The 19,272-nt window shown below is 41.5% G+C and overlaps 1 protein-coding gene across 1 annotated transcript in view; it reads left to right on the top strand.

The window, feature by feature from the left end:
* Positions 1–19,272, top strand: part of tln2a (talin 2a) — a 414,558-nt gene that overhangs the window by 325,975 nt on the left and 69,311 nt on the right. The window contains 5 exon segments of the mRNA XM_034187248.1: positions 3,074–3,244; positions 3,435–3,581; positions 5,732–5,833; positions 12,168–12,287; positions 12,704–12,850. Coding sequence (XP_034043139.1) covers positions 3,074–3,244; positions 3,435–3,581; positions 5,732–5,833; positions 12,168–12,287; positions 12,704–12,850 — 687 coding nt within the window.

Here is a 19,272-nt window from a genome sequence, read left to right as displayed (position 1 = left end):
TCAAAGAACCAACAAGCCAGTGGATCGAAGCATTGCTCCATTGATTCATGCTTCAAACTGGAGTTGCCCTGCAGAAACAGTTGATTAGACCCGCTGCAGGGTCTGTAATCAACATAAAGGAATGATTATTTTCCCAACAAACACCCTCAAAAACAACGGCTGCTCTGAAGGACCGATAAGGGAATTGTTAAGCAAAAAAGCTATTGATATTGGTAGATCGATTCATTTCTTAACGATACTTTAAAAGAATCAGTTCTCGATACCCAACCCTAGTCACTGACTTTTGAAACATCCTGTGTTTGACTTAAATGCAACTTAAATTTTAAATATGATACGATACACTTTATTGTCCCCAAAATGGAAATTAGTCTTGGACTTCAAGTGCTTTGCAAACATTTCTGTCTCAGAAATCAATAAATACAACAACAAAACAGTACACTTCTTGCATGCCTATGGAACATTCATCAGCATATTGAACATTCCCATAATATAATTTACAATTTATAATTTAAATATCACTGAACTGAAAAACAAAGAAAAAATGAAAGTCTAAATGTAACTCCCAGCCAACCCATAAATGAGTAAACAGTTTGAGCACGGGGCAAAACTGACGTGACCTGGATGGGACAACTGAAGCCCGAACATGCTCCCCATCTCATAATTACCAAGCAGATGCAGGCTCATCTAACTTTGGTTCCAGTGTTTGAGTAACACATATTTTGGCGGACTGGGTAGTATTTTGGATGCGGGTATTTACAACTATTGCCAGCATATTCTGCACTTGTTTTCAGTGCGGAAGGTTCCTGGTTCAAACCCCACCCCTGCCACATTTTTCCATGTAATTTGTTATGTGAGGAAGTGATCCGGTGTATGGCTTGTGCTAATTCAACAGCAGATGCATCTCTGATTTGCTGTGGTGACCTCAAGTGAAAACAAGGGAGCAGCCGAAGGGACTTAATTTTTACCAACATATTCCGAGCCGTGGCACCAACAGTGGAGCTAATGTCAGCAAGCTATCAATTCCTGCAAACTGGTGCTAACAGTGCAAACATACAGATTAAATAATGTCACAGCTAACTCAGTGGAAATACTGGAGCACAAGTTTCTTAGATGGTCTGTTAGTACAACTGATCGCACACCAAGCCATATCATTTCAGAAATTTGTTATAAAATGCTCCATAAGGACAAACACTATTGAGTCCGCATCAGCTAGCAAAGCATCACTGCAAAACAGTCTTGATTGCATTTATTTTATAATAATTACAAGCCAAAATCGTAATTTAAATCAAAGTTTGACTAATTCTGTCCTTAGTGGACTTTCCAGAAAATATTTAATTTCAATGAACTATAAGGGTGACATAGTGGTCCAGTGTTCAGTGCACTTGCTTCCAAAACAGAAGGTTTCTAGTTCTATACCACCAGTGCCTGTTCTTCATGTCATGTGGAGTTGCATCAGGAAGAGCATCAGGTGAAGTCTCTAGGACTAAAACCCGATTTATGCTTCTACAACTCCGTAACTCCTTGGCCACGCAATGACGTTGACATGGGCGTGAAACTTCCAAAGTTCTCCATCATGTTGGAGGATGTCTTAATGCAATTTACTGCCGGAATAGTAGGGGGCGCGATGTGGAGAACAAGGCAGAGACTTTCTTTCCACCTGCATCGACACTGTTCCTGGTTGTTTTTGATTTATTTTTCCTTTTTCTGGACCAATTTGTCCCTCAATGAGGTCCACTTCTTTATACAATCATCAACCTCCAAACCAACGGTACGTGCCGTTTCCCTCCATGAATTCCAGGTCATTTGAACGTCTTTGCACTTTTTAGACTTCGTGTTGTAAAGTTGGTCATATTTGCGGACCTTTCTGCCAAACATTCCTCTATTTGATCCTTGATTGAAATGTAATCGGCATGCACACTGCAAAAACTTTTAAATCTGATGGTAAATGAAAGAGTGAAACTGGAAAAGTAACCAATCACAGCCGTTGCGATTGTCGTTTCGATGTGTAGTTTCAGTTTTGGGGAGGTGCATGTCAGCCTACAGAGAGGGGCTTGGAGAGGGCATACAATGACGGAAGACTCTTTGTCACTCGGGAGCTGAGGAGACGGAGAAGCATAAATCAGGCTTAAATGTGATTTGGCCTTGCTGACTTGTGCAGCCACATGCTTAACTTGCAGCCACCATGCATCTGTCAAGCCAAAAACTGCAAAATTAGACAATATTGAAGAACAGGATGAATGATTTGGTCATTATGTAGCAGATATTGAGTGATTTGACCAGTTGAATAGACGAGGCTGGATGTAAAGATACACATAAGGAGAGTGAGTCTGCACCTCTGTTTACTGGCCACAGAATGGGGCAGTTTAGCATATACACACACACACACACACACACAGTCAGCTTGTCTCACTTTCCCCCTTATAGGATCCGCTTTGCAACTGTGGAAAACTGTGAACACAGGTTGCTTAGCAACATTGGGCAGCATCAGTTCATGCAACCTATAATAATATAATCATATCTATATAAATAAAATCAATTAAAATGTGTATAGATTGAATGAAATTCACCTCTGAAATAAAAAGAAATAAGAAAGAACATATTTCATTGCCATAGTTACATATATTTTCTTGACTAATAAAATGGTGGATCACATGATCTAATTACACCGACTGCACAGCTGACCTGCAGCTTCCATGACCAAAATCATCACAGATTATATAATTGTTTGCTGCTCAGGTTTTGGCTGGTGGTGGGTCAGGAATAGACCTTATCTTAGGACAGAAATCCCACATTGCTGTGTGGGTTAGTATAGGTAATAGTTGCTGGTTGACTGTGACTAAGGTCATGAAATGGCTTAATTGTTAATTTTAGGGTTGGTGGTTTAAATCCCCGTTTACTCCTCTCTGCATATGAACGTGGATTCCATACCGCTACTGTTCATCACCTCAGAATGTTTGCTGTTGTTCTGGTGTGTGTGTATGTGTGTGCATGCAGAATTTCATGCACTGCATGCATGTTTATAATGCCCCCTTTATTACCAAACCTCATTCCAAGCTTTTGCCCTGCGTCTCAGGTCTCCCAGTTGGCAGGTTACTTTGAACCACTTATTAAGGCCTCTGTCGGTGTGGCATCCAAGCTGCAGGACCACCAACAGCAGATGACCTTTTTGGACCAAACAAAGACTCTGGCTGAATCTGCCCTGCAGATGCTCTACGCTGCCAAGGAAGGTGGAGGAAACCCAAAGGTAACTTTGTGTTCTTTGTTTTGCCTAACTCCTTTCATTTAGAAGGCTCATGTAGACAGGCTTTACAGGATAAATGTTCTGTCCACCTAAGGTTGATCAAATATTTTAAGGATTCCCCTTCACACATAAATTTGTGTGTAGCTGCAAGAATATTTTATGGGCGCATGTATTTTCCTTTCATGCATTCTAGGCATCCCATACCCATGATGCCATAGCAGAGGCAGCCCAACTAATGAAGGAAGCAGTCGATGATATCATGGTGACACTGAATGAAGCTGCCAGTGAAGTGGGCATGGTGGGGGGTATGGTGGACTCCATTGCAGAAGCCATGGCCAAAGTAAGTGCTGCTGTGCATGGTGTGTATCATATGATGTCATCCAGTGATCACAGTCGCATCAGCTTTCCATATTCCTGTGTGCCTGTACTTTGGCTGAATAAAGAATTTCTCAAAATGTGGCTTCTGTCAAGGAATGACATTTAATACAACTGTCAACAAAAGGAACAGTGTGTGTGCGTACACGCGCATGTCACCAGTTCTGTTCATGGACTCATGGACAGGATTTCAAGGTGCAGTCAGAGACTGGAGGGTGTCCAGTTTGGTGACCTTAGACTTGCATCTCTGATTTTTTGCAAATGTGTTGTAGTGTTGTGGTTCTGTTAGCTTCATCATTCTGTGACCTCTGATGAGCACTGAGCACGTTTGAGGCTATGTGAAGCTACTGGGATGAGAATCAGCAACTCTGAACCTGGAACCATGGTCCTCTGTCGAAAAAGGGTGGATTGTCCCCTCTTGATTGGGGGAGAGTTATTGCCCGAAGTGGAGAAGTTTAAGTGGGAGCGTTATTGCCCGAAGTGGAGAAGTTTAAGTATCTCGGATTCTTGTTCACGAGCGGGGTTAAGTCGGAGTGTGAGTTCGATAGACTGATCAGCGCTGCGTCTGATTGTACCAAGTTGTCGTGATGATGAAAGAACCATGCCACAAGGCGAGTGTCTCCGTTTATTTTTGGTGTAATGACTGAAAGAATAAGGTCGTGGATACACGCAGCAGAAGTGAGAATCCTCCTTCTGGCATCTCAGTTTACACTCTGGCACAGAGTGAGGAGCTCGACTATCCAGGAGGGTCTCTAAGTAGAACAGCTATTTCTTCACATTAAAAGGAGTCAGCTGAGGTGGTTTGGGCATCTGGTTAGGGTACTCCCCTAGGCATCTCCCTAGGGAGGTCCTCCAGATACGCCCAACTGGGAGGAGGCCCTGGGGAAGACCCATGATACATTGGAAGCATTATATTTCCCAGCTGTCTTGGAAGCTCCTCAGGATTGCCCCAAGAGGAATTTGAGAACTTGGCTGATGATAGGTTAGTAAGGTTAGGCCTTACCCATGTGAAGTGCCTTGAGGCAGCTTTGTTATGATTTGGCTCTTTATAAATAAATTGAATTCATAGGGAAGTGTGGACTTGGCAAATCTCATGGGTATGAGATTGCCATATGAGATGGGTATGAGATAACCGTGGGCAAAAATACCGCGGTTTCATGGTTTTATGTATCACTTTAAAATGTGGTTTAACAACACTATGGCTATTTGCATATGAAGCACACATGATTCAGGCGCACTATTTGACGCGATGTCTACCGCTGCGAGCACTATGCCACTGATAACTTTAGAGAAAATACCAAAATAATAGTCTTTCTTTTAGACATGTAGCATCTGCCCCGTGGGAAATATGACTTACTTGCTTAGGGAGAAACGTGGCCGAAATACGGTGCGGAACTCCGGATGCTCAATACTTGGCCCAGCTTCACAAACAAAGTGCTTGGAATAGATGTATTTGTCCTTCTTGACATGTTTCTTGACATTTGGCTGACCACAAGCACAACTCGAGTCATAACCTGCTCATACCATAGGGACGGTATAACGGAAAATTTTAGTGGTTTTGATACCTTGGCTTTTTCATACAGCTTTATACCGTGAAACCGGTTATCGGCCCATGTCTAGTGTGGACTGAGTTGCTTGTTCTAGTGCCACAGTGACCTGGACCCAGATAAGCAGCAGAAAATGAATGAATGTGAGGTATAGGCTTTTTTCTGCAGAATTTAGTCAATTTTATTCAACAGCAGAATTGAACATAATGTCCTTTTGACACAGTACCAGCATGTTTTCCTCACAATGGCTTCATCTTTGTCCCAAAATTGATCAACATAATTTAATTACGAGAAATGTAAGAAACATAATGTCAGGCTAATAATTAAGCATTTTGCTGTTGTTACGTCAGGAACCAAATCTCTTAACTGTGAGTGTTTATCATTCTTATTGTGTAAAAAAAACTGGATATAATTTTGTGTGGATGTTAATTTGCAAAAATATTTCTCTGCTTAACTTACATTATATTTGTAGATGTGTTTAGCTGTGGGTGTTCATGCTTTTTCTGGATAACAAATGAAATTAATGCAATATTAATTGTGTGTGCGTGTATGCTCGTTCTTTCTGTAGCTGGATGAGGGTACACCACCTGAACCCGAAGGCTCCTTTGTTGATTACCAGACCAGCATGGTGAAACACTCAAAGGCAATTGCTGTCACTGCTCAGGAAATGGTAAGTGGGCTCGCACATTCAGCACAAGCTTTCAGCACCACTTAACAGCCAAAACTGGGTTTTCCATCATGTGCAAATCACTGGTAAAATTTGACATGTCTGACACACTTTGTTGGTGAGTGGTGATTCTTGACTCCTCAAATAGTTATGCATAAAGTGAAAGGGCATATGTCACGCCAGTCAATGCTGTTCTTTTTTTTAAATTCTATACTAGATTTTAAATCAATTCTTCCAAGAAGAATTGATTTAAAATTTAAAAGACCTGCTGACTTCTTCCAGATGAAGTCAGCAAGTCAAAGAGCCTTTTCTCATCATGCACTCACCCTGTGGAACAGTCTTCCTGCAACCGTGAGGCAGTCAGAGTCCGTGGACATTTTTAAGTCAAGTCTGAAAACCCATTTTTATTCTCTTTCTTGTGATTAGTTTATATTTTTTTATCTGTTTTATTCTTTTACTTCTGCTTTTAATCATGTATTTTTAATTTTTATTCATTTTTAATTATTTATTTAAATTTTATGTTGTATTGTTTCGTGTAAGGTGCCTTGAGACGGCTTTTGCTGTGATTTGGTGCATTATAAGCTAATTAAATTAAATTCCAAGTCTTTAACTTGTGCGGGGCCTGATATAGCTGATAAAAATAAAATAACCCAGAGTGCATCTTAAAAATACAAGGCAGATCCATAGCCAGTTGGAACCGGAATGGGGATGCCACCTTGGGGACCGACTTTAAGCTGCCTGAAGGTCAGCTTGCGGCCAGTTGCAGACCACTTCATGCCAGTACACACAGTCAATCTTGGTTGCTTTTGTATACAAATTTAATATGCCTTTCAAGTCAATTTCATGTATTTTGCCATGGATTTGGTTTGCCATGGATTGGTCCACCTACATGAACGGCTGGGAGACAGTCCCGTGTCAGTATCACAGGTCTTCCAATTAAATTGCAAAGAAACCCGTCCATCGCCATCACCTGATGCGGATGTATCTCATTGCTTTATAACACAAATATAAACTTGTGCAGCTTTCTCACTGCTCGACTCACCGACCACCTGCGCCGCTTACCCCAATGTGGGAGAGACATTTCATCTCAGTGACAGCAAAAAACCGCATCCCATGCTGGCCACACAAATGGAAAGGATAGCATCCTTTAGACCAAAGTGTATTGTTTTGTTTTGTAAGCCCATTTTCCATCCTGTGGGAGCTGCATTTCTCAACTCTTTCTGGGAGACGCGTACAAAATACGTTCACTTCTCCCTTAAAAATCTTATCCTTGGAAAAACAGTGCAACTAATAAACATGACTGGCGTTGCTGGACATAATCACAACGCACCTCTTCACCATTGCAATGTTTTAAACTGGAAACCTGAGGGAGGTCCACAAGGTCGCATCACTGAAATCAACATTTCCCACAGACTTACATTTACGCATTTAAAACCACCAGATAAATTCCCCAATGCCTCATACAGTGCATCTGGAAAGTATTCATAGCACTTGTTGCAGCCTTATTCCAAAATGCAGTAAATAAAATCTTTCCCCTTTTAAATTCTGCTCACAACACCCCATAATAAGAGCATGAAAGAAACTTGTTTTTTTTTTTTTTGCAAATTTATTAAAAATGAAACACTAAGAAATCACATGTACATAAGTGTTGACACTTTTTGCGCAACACTTTGTTAATGCAACTTTGGCAGTATTTACAGTCTCAAGTTTTCTTTAATATGATGCCACAAGCTTGGTGCATCTACACTCAACAAAAATATAAACGCAACACTTTTGGTTTTGCTCCCATTTTGTATGAGATGAACTCAAAGATCTAAAACTTTTTCCACATACACAATATCACCAATTCCCTCAAATATTGTTCACAAACCAGTCTAAATCTGTGATAGTGAGCACTTCTCCTTTGCTGAGATAATCCATCCCACCTCACAGGTGTGCCATATCAAGATGCTGATTAGACACCATGATTAGTGCACAGGTGTGCCTTAGACTGTCCACAATAAAAGGCCACTCTGAAAGGTGCAGTTTTGTTTTATTGGGGGGGGATACCAGTCAGTATCTGGTGTGACCACCATTTGCCTCATGCAGTGCAACACATCTCCTTCACATAGAGTTTATCAGGTTGTCAATTGTGGCCTGTAGAATGTTGGTCCACTCCTCTTCAATGGCTGTGCGAAGTTGCTGGATATTGGCAGGAACTGGTACACGCTATCGTATACGCCGGTCCAGAGCATCCCAAACATGCTCAATGGGTGACATGTCTGGTGAGTATGCCGGCCATGCAAGAACTGGGACATTTTCAGCTTCCAAGAATTGTGTACAGATCCTTGCAACATGGGGCCGTGCATTATCCTGCTGCAACATGAGGTGATGTTCTTGGATGTATGGCACAACAATGGGCCTCAGGATCTCGTCACGGTATCTCTGTGCATTCAAAATGCCATCAATAAAATGCACCTGTTCTTCGTCCATAACAGACGCCTGCCCATACCATAACCCCACCGCCACCATGGGCCACTCGATCCATAACATTGACATCAGAAAACCGCTCACCCACACAACGCCACACATGCGGTCTGCCATCTGCCCTGAACAGTGTGAACCGGGATTCATCCGTGAAGAGAACACCTCTCCAACGTGCCAAACGCCAGCGAATGTGAGCATTTGCCCACTCAAGTCGGTTACGACGACGAACTGGAGTCAGGTCGAGACCCCGATGAGGATGACGAGCATGCAGATGAGTTTCCCTGAGACGGTTTCTGACAGTTTGTGCAGAAATCTTTTGGTTATGCAAACCGATTGTTTCAGCAGCTGTCCGAGTGGCTGGTCTCAGACGATCTTGGAGGTGAACATGCTGGATGTGGAGGTCCTTGGCTGGTGTGGTTACACGTGGTCTGCGGTTGTGAGGCTGGTTGGATGTACTGCCAAATTCTCTGAAACGCCTTTGGAGACGGCTTATGGTAGAGAAATGAACATTCAGTACACGAGCAACAGCTCTGGTTGATGTTCCTGCTGTCAGCATGCCAATTGCACGCTCCCTCAAATCTTGCGACATCTGTGGCATTGTGCTGTGTGATAAAACTGCACCTTTCAGAGTGGCCTTTTATTGTGGGCAGTCTAAGGCACACCTGTGCACTAATCATGGTGTCTAATCAGCATCTTGATATGGCACACCTGTGAGGTGGGATGGATTATCTCAGCAAAGGAGAAGTGCTCACTATCACAGATTTAGACTGGTTTGTGAACAATATTTGAGGGAAATGGTGATATTGTGTATGTGGAAAAAGCTTTAGATCTTTGAGTTCATCTCATACAAAATGGGAGCAAAACCAAAAGTGTTGCGTTTATATTTTTGTTGAGTGTATCTTTGGGCAGTTTTGCCCATTCTCTTCACAGCACCTCTCAAGCACCGTCAGGTAGGATGGGGAGGATTGGTGCACAGCCATTTTCAGATATCTCCAGAGATAATTAGAATCAGGTCTGTGCTCTGGTTGGACCACTCAAGGACATTCTCAGAGTTGTCCTGAAGCCACTCGTTTAATAGCTTGGCTGTGTGCTTAGGACCATTGTCCTGCTGAAAGATGAGCCGTCACCCTAGTCTGAGGCCAGGTGCGCTCGGGAGCAGGTTTTCATCCAAGATGTTACAATGCATTCATCTTTCCCCCAATCCTGACTAGTCTCCCAGTTCCTGCCCCTGAAAAACTTCCCCACAGCATGATGCTGCCACCACCATGCTTCACTGTAGGGATGGTGCCTGGTTTCCTTCAAACATGATGCCTAGCAGTCATACCAAAGGGTTCAATCTTTGTCTCATCAGACCAGAGAATTTTGTTGAGTCCTTCATGTACCTTTTGGCAAACTCCAGGTGGGCTGCCATGTGCCTTTTACTAAGGAGTGGCTTCTGTCTGGCGACTCTACCATACAGGCCTGATTGGTGGATTGCTTTAGAGATGGTTGTCCTTCTGGAAGGTTCTCCTCTCTCCACAAAGGAATGCTGGAGCTCTGACAGAGTAACCATCAGGTTTGCGGTCGCCTCCCTGACTAAGTCCCTTCTCCCCTGATCGGTCAGTTTAGACGGGCGGCCAGCTCTCGGAAGAGTCCTGGTGGATCCGAACTTTTCCCATTTACGGATGACTGAGGCCGCTGTGCTCCTTGGCACCTTCAAAGAAGCAGAAATGTTTCTGTACCATTCCCCAGATTTGTGCCTCGAGACAATTCTGTCTCAGAGGTCGACAGACAATTTCTTTGACTTTATGCTTGGTTTGTGCTTTGACATGCACTGTCAACTGTGTGACCTTATATGTAGACAGGTGTGTCTTTCCAAATTGTGTCCATCAACTGGATTTACCACAGGTGGACTCCAGTTAAACTGTAGAAACATCTCAAGGATGATCAGTGGCTGTGATCAAAGGTGAATACTTATGTACATGTGATTTCTTAGTATTTTTGTTTTTTGTTTTTTTGTTTTATTTCCAAAAATCTAAAAAAACAATACTTTTTCACATTGTCATTATGGGTTATTGTGTGTAGAATTTTGAGGAAAAAATGAATTTCATCCATTTTGGAATAAGGCTGTAACATAAAATGTGGAAAACATGAAGTGCTGTAAATACTTTGCAGATGGATTGTAATTCCTTATGTACTTTGAATCATCAGCTCATTTTAGCATTTCATTTACCAGAGATATGCACTTCAACTGGGAAAAATTGAAGCGATAAATGTAATTAATTCTCACTGCATTGTCATAGAATGGGCTTCTTGGTCATCAGAAAGCATTTTTTTTTAAAGCACAAAGTCAGAATGTTCACATATTGGGAAAAAAAGCATCTTGTCATACGGTATCTGTGATTTGTTTGTTTTCTAGGGAATAAGAAAACATCCTGAACATATACTGATTCCAGATTTTTCCTGGGGTTGTGTTGTGTGTGACGTTGTCATAGTTTTACATCTGTGTAGATACATTATTCTCAACGTGATAATTCAATACTAGTACATGATTGATATTTGATACACTTGATTAACAGTATGGGTGACTCATAAGGATGCCAGTGAGCTGATGATATTTTGGGAGATTTTTGTGTGTTAATTTGTGTACTAATGAGGGAAACACGATCTTTCTGGAACCGTTACTGTATTTTCTAGACTATGTCCTACCGGAGGATTTGTCTCACCTGTCCAAAAATGTATCACGAAGAGGGGGAAAAAAACATGTCACACCGGTCTATAAGTTGCATTTATTTTTGAAAAGTGGTGCTATTGCTTCATGCAACAAGAAACAAAATGTATTGAATCAGCATATGATTTTAAAAATCCAAACATAAATAACACTGCATTAGCGTGCAGAAGCTAATCGTGTTTGCGTGCAGAAGTTAATGAGCTTATTAATGTTACTGTACGAGGCCCAAAGAATGCAAGGAAACTGCTTCTTGTCACCACTGCGCAGATGAAAACATCTGTTCAGACCTATACATATGCACCTTTACCTAACTAAATGTAATTAACAGTTTTAAAACTCCTATTCAATTTTGAAACATTATTGTTGACTTCAACCTAGTCTAGCTGTCCTCCTCATTGCTATTCTGACTGTCCCACACAGTCGAAACAAGTGGAGTGGCCAGTAATGTGGTTATTTCCTCTATATCTTTTCTAAGAGTGTGGTCCTTCAGATTGGGAGCATAATTTTTTTTAATCACTCCTTCTCTAAGAGTGAGGAGTGCTCACTCAGATGATCTTCTTCTTTTACTGCATGTTGGCATCCAGTTTTGGTTCAATACTGCCACCTTCTGCTCCAGAGTGTAGATCAGACAGTATCTAATTTAGGTCAGTATACAGGACCACCTCGTCACAGGTGTGGACTGTGCCATCTTGTGGCCGTAGATGATGATGCAGTACTTTCATATATAGGTCACTTTGAAATTGTCGGAGGACGAGCAAAGCAAGTTAAAAAAAAAAAAAACAGTGATTTATAGTCCTGAAAATACGGTATAACGCAGCAATACTGACTGATGGACAGTTCCTATTTACATCTTGTGTATCTCATGTGGTGTACATGTTGTGGTGCGAGTGCCGTAATGATATCTGCATGCATTTACATATTAATGAGGGGGATCTTGACATTTTGCACCTCATGTACATTTAAATTTTTTTAATGAAGCAGACAGAAGATGAAACTTTCATGTCATACTGTATGTTATAAACTGCCCACATTGGTAGGTAAGTCAGTAAAACTAATGTCTTTACATAGTAGTTGCTAAATGTTGGATCACACCAAAGCAGTAAGTGAAGTGCAATATGGTACAAAATAAATTTGTCTGACAAGCATCATTTTATCCATCAGATGACTAAATCTGTGACGTGTCCAGAAGAGCTGGGAGGTCTGGCCTCTCAGGTGACTGTGGACTACAGTCAGCTGGCTGTTCAAGGGCGTCTTGCTGCTCACACAGCTGAGCCTCAAGAGGTGAGAATAGCTCAAGTGTAGCCTTTGGAATATTTTCTTATTCATTATAAAATGTTACAACACTGTAGAGGCAGATTTATGGAGCTCCGAGTGACAGATTGTTAAAGCTTTACTGTGAGCTGCCACAATGTAAAGGCTGGCACAGAATTACTCTTTCCATTTGCCCACTGCCCCTCCGTGAGCCTGGTTCTGCTGGAGGTTTCTTCCTGTTAAAAGGGAGTTTTTCCTTCCCACTGTCGCCAAGTGCTTGCTCACAGGGGGTCGTTTTGACAGTTGGGGTTTTTCTGTAATTATTGTATGGCTTTGCCTTGCAATATGAAGCGCCTTGGGGCAACTGTTTGTTGTGATTTGGCGCTATATAAATGAAATTGATTTGATTTGATTTGATTTGATTGAGGTTGAATTGTGTTATGTAGATTGGTTTCCAGATTAAGACTCGAGTGCAGGACCTGGGCCATGGCTGTATCCTCCTGGTCCAGAAAGCTGGAGCGCTGCAGATGACACCTTCTGACGGCTTTACCAAACGAGAGCTGCTTGATTGTGCACGCGCAGTCACAGAGAAGGTATTAGTTCATCATTTAAAAATCTCTTAGTTTATTGTGACATCTTCAAGAGAATTCTTTTTTCTTTTTCTTTTTTTTCTTTTTTTTTTTTCTTTCACACCTCTTTTTGGTCCACCTGTACCACGGTTTGGCTTTCAGAGTTTTGTCTGCAGTACATTGGGTTGAATTGCCTGATAAATCAGTCAGAGTTTTTATGTGACTTTACCTAGTTTAGTGTTATATTTTGTATTAAATCACTCACCAGTGCTGAGACAAAACTAACTCTGTAATCAAATATGTGTGCTGTGGTTTATGGTAATAATGGACAATGTTTTCCTCTTGAATTTAAAACACCGGGTTTTTTGTTGTTGTTGTTGTTGTTTGTTTTTTTTCAAGCCCCGTGGTACTCACTGAAAATTTTAGATTGTGTAGTGCATAGATCAGAAAAATACAAGGCACTAAGAAACACAAAAGCAGTGAGCAAAAAATTTTTCTCATTTAAATAAACTATTGTAAAAATATTTTATTGTACAAACATAAATTATGTAACGGAAGAACTTGGCACAAATTCCACATAATTTACACAGCATGCTTCATTGCTGCACTTAATCTGATATATTAAAGTTTGTATAATTTAATACACTCCCACAAAAACACACACAAAAACTAAAAAGTCTATCAGTTTGAACATTACATATCTTGTCTTTGTGGTGTATTCATTTGAATATAGGTTGAAGAGGATTTGCAAATCATTGTATTCTGTTTTTATTTACATTTCACACAACGTCCCACCTTCTTTGGAATTGGGGTTGTAAAACTGTTATTTCATCATTGCTGGATTCAGTTTATTTGCATAGCAGCAAATCACAACATAAGTCACCCCAAGGTGCTCTACAGGGGTAATGTTTAACCTTACCAACCTCCTGAGCAAGCATGTAGGCAACCATGGTAACCATTTTGGTCCATTTAAAAATCAAATGACAAAATTGAAGTAATAATAATAATAATAATGATGATGATAATAATGATAATAGTGTGTATATGATAACAAGAACCTAAAACATTTGTAAATACATTAAGACAGTAAATTAACATTAAAAAATTAATGTAATTAACAGGAAAGAAAGAGTTGAGTTCTTCTTCTAAAAAGTGTTAAGGTCTAAGGTTCTAAAAACATTCTGGACTCACACACCATTCCATCTCATTATGGAAAGTTTGAACAATTTATTACCACCCTTGAAAAATGTCAGTGACCTATTTTATAAAGACTACCCAATCTAGAGCCTGTGGGTCCCCACGGGCAACACACTAGATTATATATCAAAATGTTCCACGCGAGGTGTTTTCATGTAGGTGCTGTCAGGCACACAACAGTGAAAGAAGGGGGGGGGGGCAAAAAACAAACACCCACCCACCCACCTGCTCATTAATTCAGGACTTCCTCACTAACCGTTCAGACAATCAAACATGTACCCTACCTCTCTTCCATCATCACAGTCAGCACAGGTGCACCACAGGGCTGTGTTCCAGATATTGTTTAGAAGTACAGTGTAGTTTGATTAAAAAATTGATTGGAGAGTGGAAAATATCTAAAGCAGTGCAGAAAATGATACGCTGCTCAACTAAAATTATCTCAAATGCTTTAAAATTGCAACCAAAACCAGATAGATGTGTAAGAAAATGGAAAACCACCATTCAAATGGATCGAAGAATAATTAGAATGGCAAAGACTCAGCCAATGATCAGCCCCAGGGTGATCAAAGAAGGTCTAAAGCAGGGGTGCCCAACCTTTTTTGAACCAAGATCTACTTGGAGGAGGAGGAAAGAGTCAAATGTGTGGCTTCACACGGCTCTCGTCTCGCTCATTTTCCCAAACATCAGGCACATGCAGCAGCAGGTGGAACACCTGCAGGGTCGCGCTGAGGAGGATTGGAACAAGACTTTTAGCCGACTTGGCGTCACTGTCCTTCCGCATGCAGCAGTGAAACTGAATGCGGTGCAGCAGGATTTAATTGTGCGCACGTCAGAGAAGAACACTGTCACGCTCTATTAAGGATCACCACTAATCAAGACGGATCAACACGCTCAGTTGCAACCTCCACGACATGAGGCGAAATGAAGGTGGTGCGTGACATTCGTGGAACATTTTTTTTTTTGGGACAGCCAAAAACATGCTCCACGAAAATCACGCACCAACACGCATTATTAAGAAACCTATTCAGATGTGTTAAGTCACGTTAAGAATGTCAGGAATGTGCCAAGAATGATGCAAATATGACATTCATAACGAGTCTTGCCTATGTGTAAATGCAGCATTAGTGGGACTTCTGGCACTGGGAGGAGGAAGCCAGGCTCTCATAATCCGGACAGTAGGAGCTGAGTGCCAGCCGTAAGCAGGCCACAAGGTGGTCATCAGCCATGGTGGATCTGTATTTTGATGTGATGATTTTCATATGTGAAAAGGCAGACTCACACAAACATGTTGATCCACAAAGTGCAGTCAAATTCTGTGCAGTTTGTCTGAGGTTGGGGTGTTTCTCTTGCCGCATTAAATTCTAGAATTGGACATTCATGCAAGGTGTTGCTCTAGATTTAAGCTTGATGTCATTTTTCAGTGTGAGGATGTCATTCTCAATATTAGCACAGCTATCCAGGCTGATGCCAGTTTGGACGTTATACAATCCATGTCTATATTTTCCTCAAATGAAAAACAGAGAAAATTGACAACAGGCTCAATGGATGCAAAGTCAACAAAGCACCTGTCAAATTCTGACATGATGCTCTGCATGATCATCATAATGTGCACTCTCACAGTCTTTTCCCTGACGCTTAAGTTCTGTATCTTGTGTGGTTCCACAGGTCACACTGTTGCAAACTGCTTGATAGTAGGTGTAACTTGCTTTTAAACATGTTCATGGAGCTGATCATGTTGATGATGGGTTTGTCCTTGAGCTTGTCAGTCAGATGGGTAAGAAAAGATAAATCCAAGAGCCACTGTGTTCTAGCTGTGCATAGTCAGCATGGTTTGAACGTTTAAGGAAATTCTTTAATTTTAGGCAACAATTCAGAAAACTGTTCCAGAAATTTACCTCTGTGTGTTCTGCACCTGTCTCCTCCAGGTGCACATGGAATAATCACCTCCTCAGAATCCTGGCCTGAACAGAATATGCAATCTTGTTAGCCACATCCATCACATCTGCTAGCCAACTTTCAATTCCTAGACTTTTTAGGTGTGCAGTGGTGATTTACCTGGAAAGTTTGCATCGTTGTGGCTCGTTTTGAAATACCGCTCCAAATTCCCTCTCCTCGGTAAAGCCACATTTGCATTGCAGCTAAGACAGATGGATTTGCCATTCAAATAAATGAAAAAATAATCCTCTTCCCACTCTGAATGAAAATAAGTTTTAGTTTGTTTGGTTTTTTTTTTTTGTGCCTCTGCCAATGTAGCGTTCCCTCACTCTTCTTCTTCTTCTATGGTGTTTCTTCTTCTTATTATTATTATTCTTTGGCGTTTAACAGCAGCTGGTATCCTTATTGGTGCATTGCTGCCACCTTCTGCATCAGTCCGGCATAGCAGCACTAAATTCTGTCTGAGTCCAGATTCTTTTTTTTTTTTTTTCATGAGATCACCTGGAGCTCAGCCCTAGATTGACCGGTCGATCTAACTCGGCTTGTTGGGCACTCCAGATCTAAAGTTACCTGTGAGCACTGTTACAATTAGAAGATGCCTATGTCAAACCAAGCTGAAAAACTGACATGCTGAAGAGGTTACAATTTGCCAAACAACACAGTGACTGGCCTGAAGAGAAATGGCAAAACAATTTGTGGACTGATGAAAGCAAGATTGTTTTGTTTGGGAGGAGGTGTGGGGGTGCAGACAGTTTATCAGACGACCCCCCAAAACTGAATTAAAGTCACAGTACACTGTGAAGACAGTGAAGCATGGTGGAACAAGCATCATGATATGTTGATGTTTCTCATACTATGGTGTTTGGCCTATTTATCACATACTAAGGACCATGTTATCAGTTTGACTACATAAACATAAAGAGGTCATGTTGTCTTATGCTGAAGAGGAAATGCCCTTGAAATGGGTGTTTCAGCAAGCCAACAACACCAAACACACCAGCAAATGAGCAGCATCTTGGCTCCAGACCAACAAGTTTAATGTTATGGAGTGGCCAGCACAATCCCAGGACCTTAATCCATTAGAAAACTTGTAGGGTGACATCAACCCCAATCACTCTCACAAGGATCCTGGAGGGGGCCTAGGACTATGTCCATCCAGTCTACATGTGTTTTGCAAACTTGGAGAAGGCATGTGATCAAGTACTATGGGAGGTGCTGCGGAAGTATGGAGTGAGGGGGTCCTTTCTCAGGGCCATCCAATCTCTGTACTCACAAAGCGAGAGCTGTGTTCGGGTTCTCTGCAGTAAGTCGGACTAGCTTCCGGTGGAGATTGGTCTCTGCCAGGGCTGCGCCTTGTCTCCAATCCTGTTTGTGATATTCATGGACAGGATATCGAGACATGGTCGGGGGAAGGAGGGTCTTCAGTTTGGTGGGTTCAGAGGCCATGATTCTCAGCAGGAAACCAATGGATTGCCTACTCCAGGTAGCGAATGAGGTCTTGCCCAAAGTGAAGGAGTTCAAGTACCTCGGGGTCCTGTTTCCAAGTGAGGGGACAATGGAGCATGAGATTGGCCAGAGAATCGGTGCAGCAGTGATGGTATTGCATTCGCTCTGCCGTACTATTGTTACAAAAAGTGAGCTGAGCCAAAAGGTGAAGCTCTTGATCTACTGGTCAATCTTCATTCCTACTGTCACCTATGGTCATGAGGGCTGGGTCATTACCGAAAGAACTAAATCCCAGGTATAAGCAGCTGAAATGGGTTTCCTGAGGAGGGTGGTGGGTGTCTCCCTTAGAGATAATGTGAGAAGCTCTGAGTAGATCGGCTGCTCCTTTGTGTTGAAAGGAGCCAGCTGAGGTGGTTTGGGAATGTGGTAAGGATGCCCCCTGAGCTCCTCTGTGGGGAGGTGTTCCAGGCATGTCCAGCTGGGAGGAGACCCCAGGGAAGACCCAGGACTAGGTGGAAAGATTATATCTCCACACTGGCGTGGGAACACCTTGGGATCCCTCAGTTAGGGGTGGTTAATGTATAAAGAGAGGTTTGGGGTCCTCTGCTGGAGCTGTTGCCTCCGAGACCCGATCCTGGATAAGCGGATGAAGGTGAGTGAGTGACAGACAGACAGACATAAAAAGTGCTGTTTCTAAGGCAAACCAAGAAATGCAGAGGAACTCTAGGCTGTAATCAGTCATCCTGGGATGAAATACCTGTTTGTAGGTGCCAGAAGTTAAGAGCTATTATAAGAATTTTGAGCTTTACTTACTTTTTTAAACACACTATTATTTTGAACACAACTGTATGAAATAATCACCCCCAAGAGGAATATAATTCTGTGTGCAATACATTCCCAAATGTGCAATATAATCCAAAGTGGCAGTACAATCTAAATGTGCAATACACATGGCAAATGCTATCATTCACAGCAAAATGTTAAACTTTTTTTTTTTTTTTTTTTTTTTTTGCACCATTTGTCTGGTGAATGTTTGAGTGCTTTTATTGATGCACAAGTGGGGCAGCACTTCTAATTTCATTATATGCTCGGCTGCAATGACAATAAACTTACATTTATCTATGTATATCTTTCGATTTATACTGGGCTGCAGTAAAGCCAAAAAATGGGATATTACAGTAATCCAACCTAGAAGAGACAAAGGCACACGGTGATGTTCACAGCACTGCACCTAAATGAGCTTTGATTTACAAACAGATGGATATTGAGTGTTATTCTTCATTCTTTTCTCTGTGTTCTTCATTGATGTAGTTTATAAAAATAAATAAATAAATAAATTCTGGCTGTGTGGGGGTGGTGGTCTCTTTGCCCTGGCGGACTGTCAGATTTATAATACTACAAGGGAAACATTGAAAAGAGGATTATTTTGTTTTTGCAGTCACAGTGCCACCAGTAAGAAAGGATCAGGACCTAAGTGCAATTTGATCACATACTTCATGAATAAAAGAATTTTACAAGAAATCCATTGCTTAAGCATGATTATGTTTCACTGACTGTTTAATTCATTGTCCTTGGTAGATTACATTAATCTGTATAAATAATTTATGAAGTACCCAAGTCATATACAACCAGTGACAGTGACATTGGGCAGTGAATGCAAACAAATTTTTCTCGAGGCTGTGCGTATTAATCCTGGTGTGTGTGTGTGTGTTTGTTTATTTTAGTGCTCCTAGGAATTTGCCTTATCTATTCTTTGTGTTCATGTGGAGACAAAATTCATTTGAACTTTGAATTGTAGCAATTTAGAAACTGAGTAAGGAATCAGAGTGTTTGGTTTGCAGTTGTCCCAGATAAGGACTAATGCCCCA

Source organism: Thalassophryne amazonica, chromosome 2 (assembly GCF_902500255.1).
Source record: "Thalassophryne amazonica chromosome 2, fThaAma1.1, whole genome shotgun sequence".
Taxonomy (NCBI): domain Eukaryota; kingdom Metazoa; phylum Chordata; class Actinopteri; order Batrachoidiformes; family Batrachoididae; genus Thalassophryne; species Thalassophryne amazonica.
This window is presented reverse-complemented; position numbering and strand designations above follow the sequence as displayed.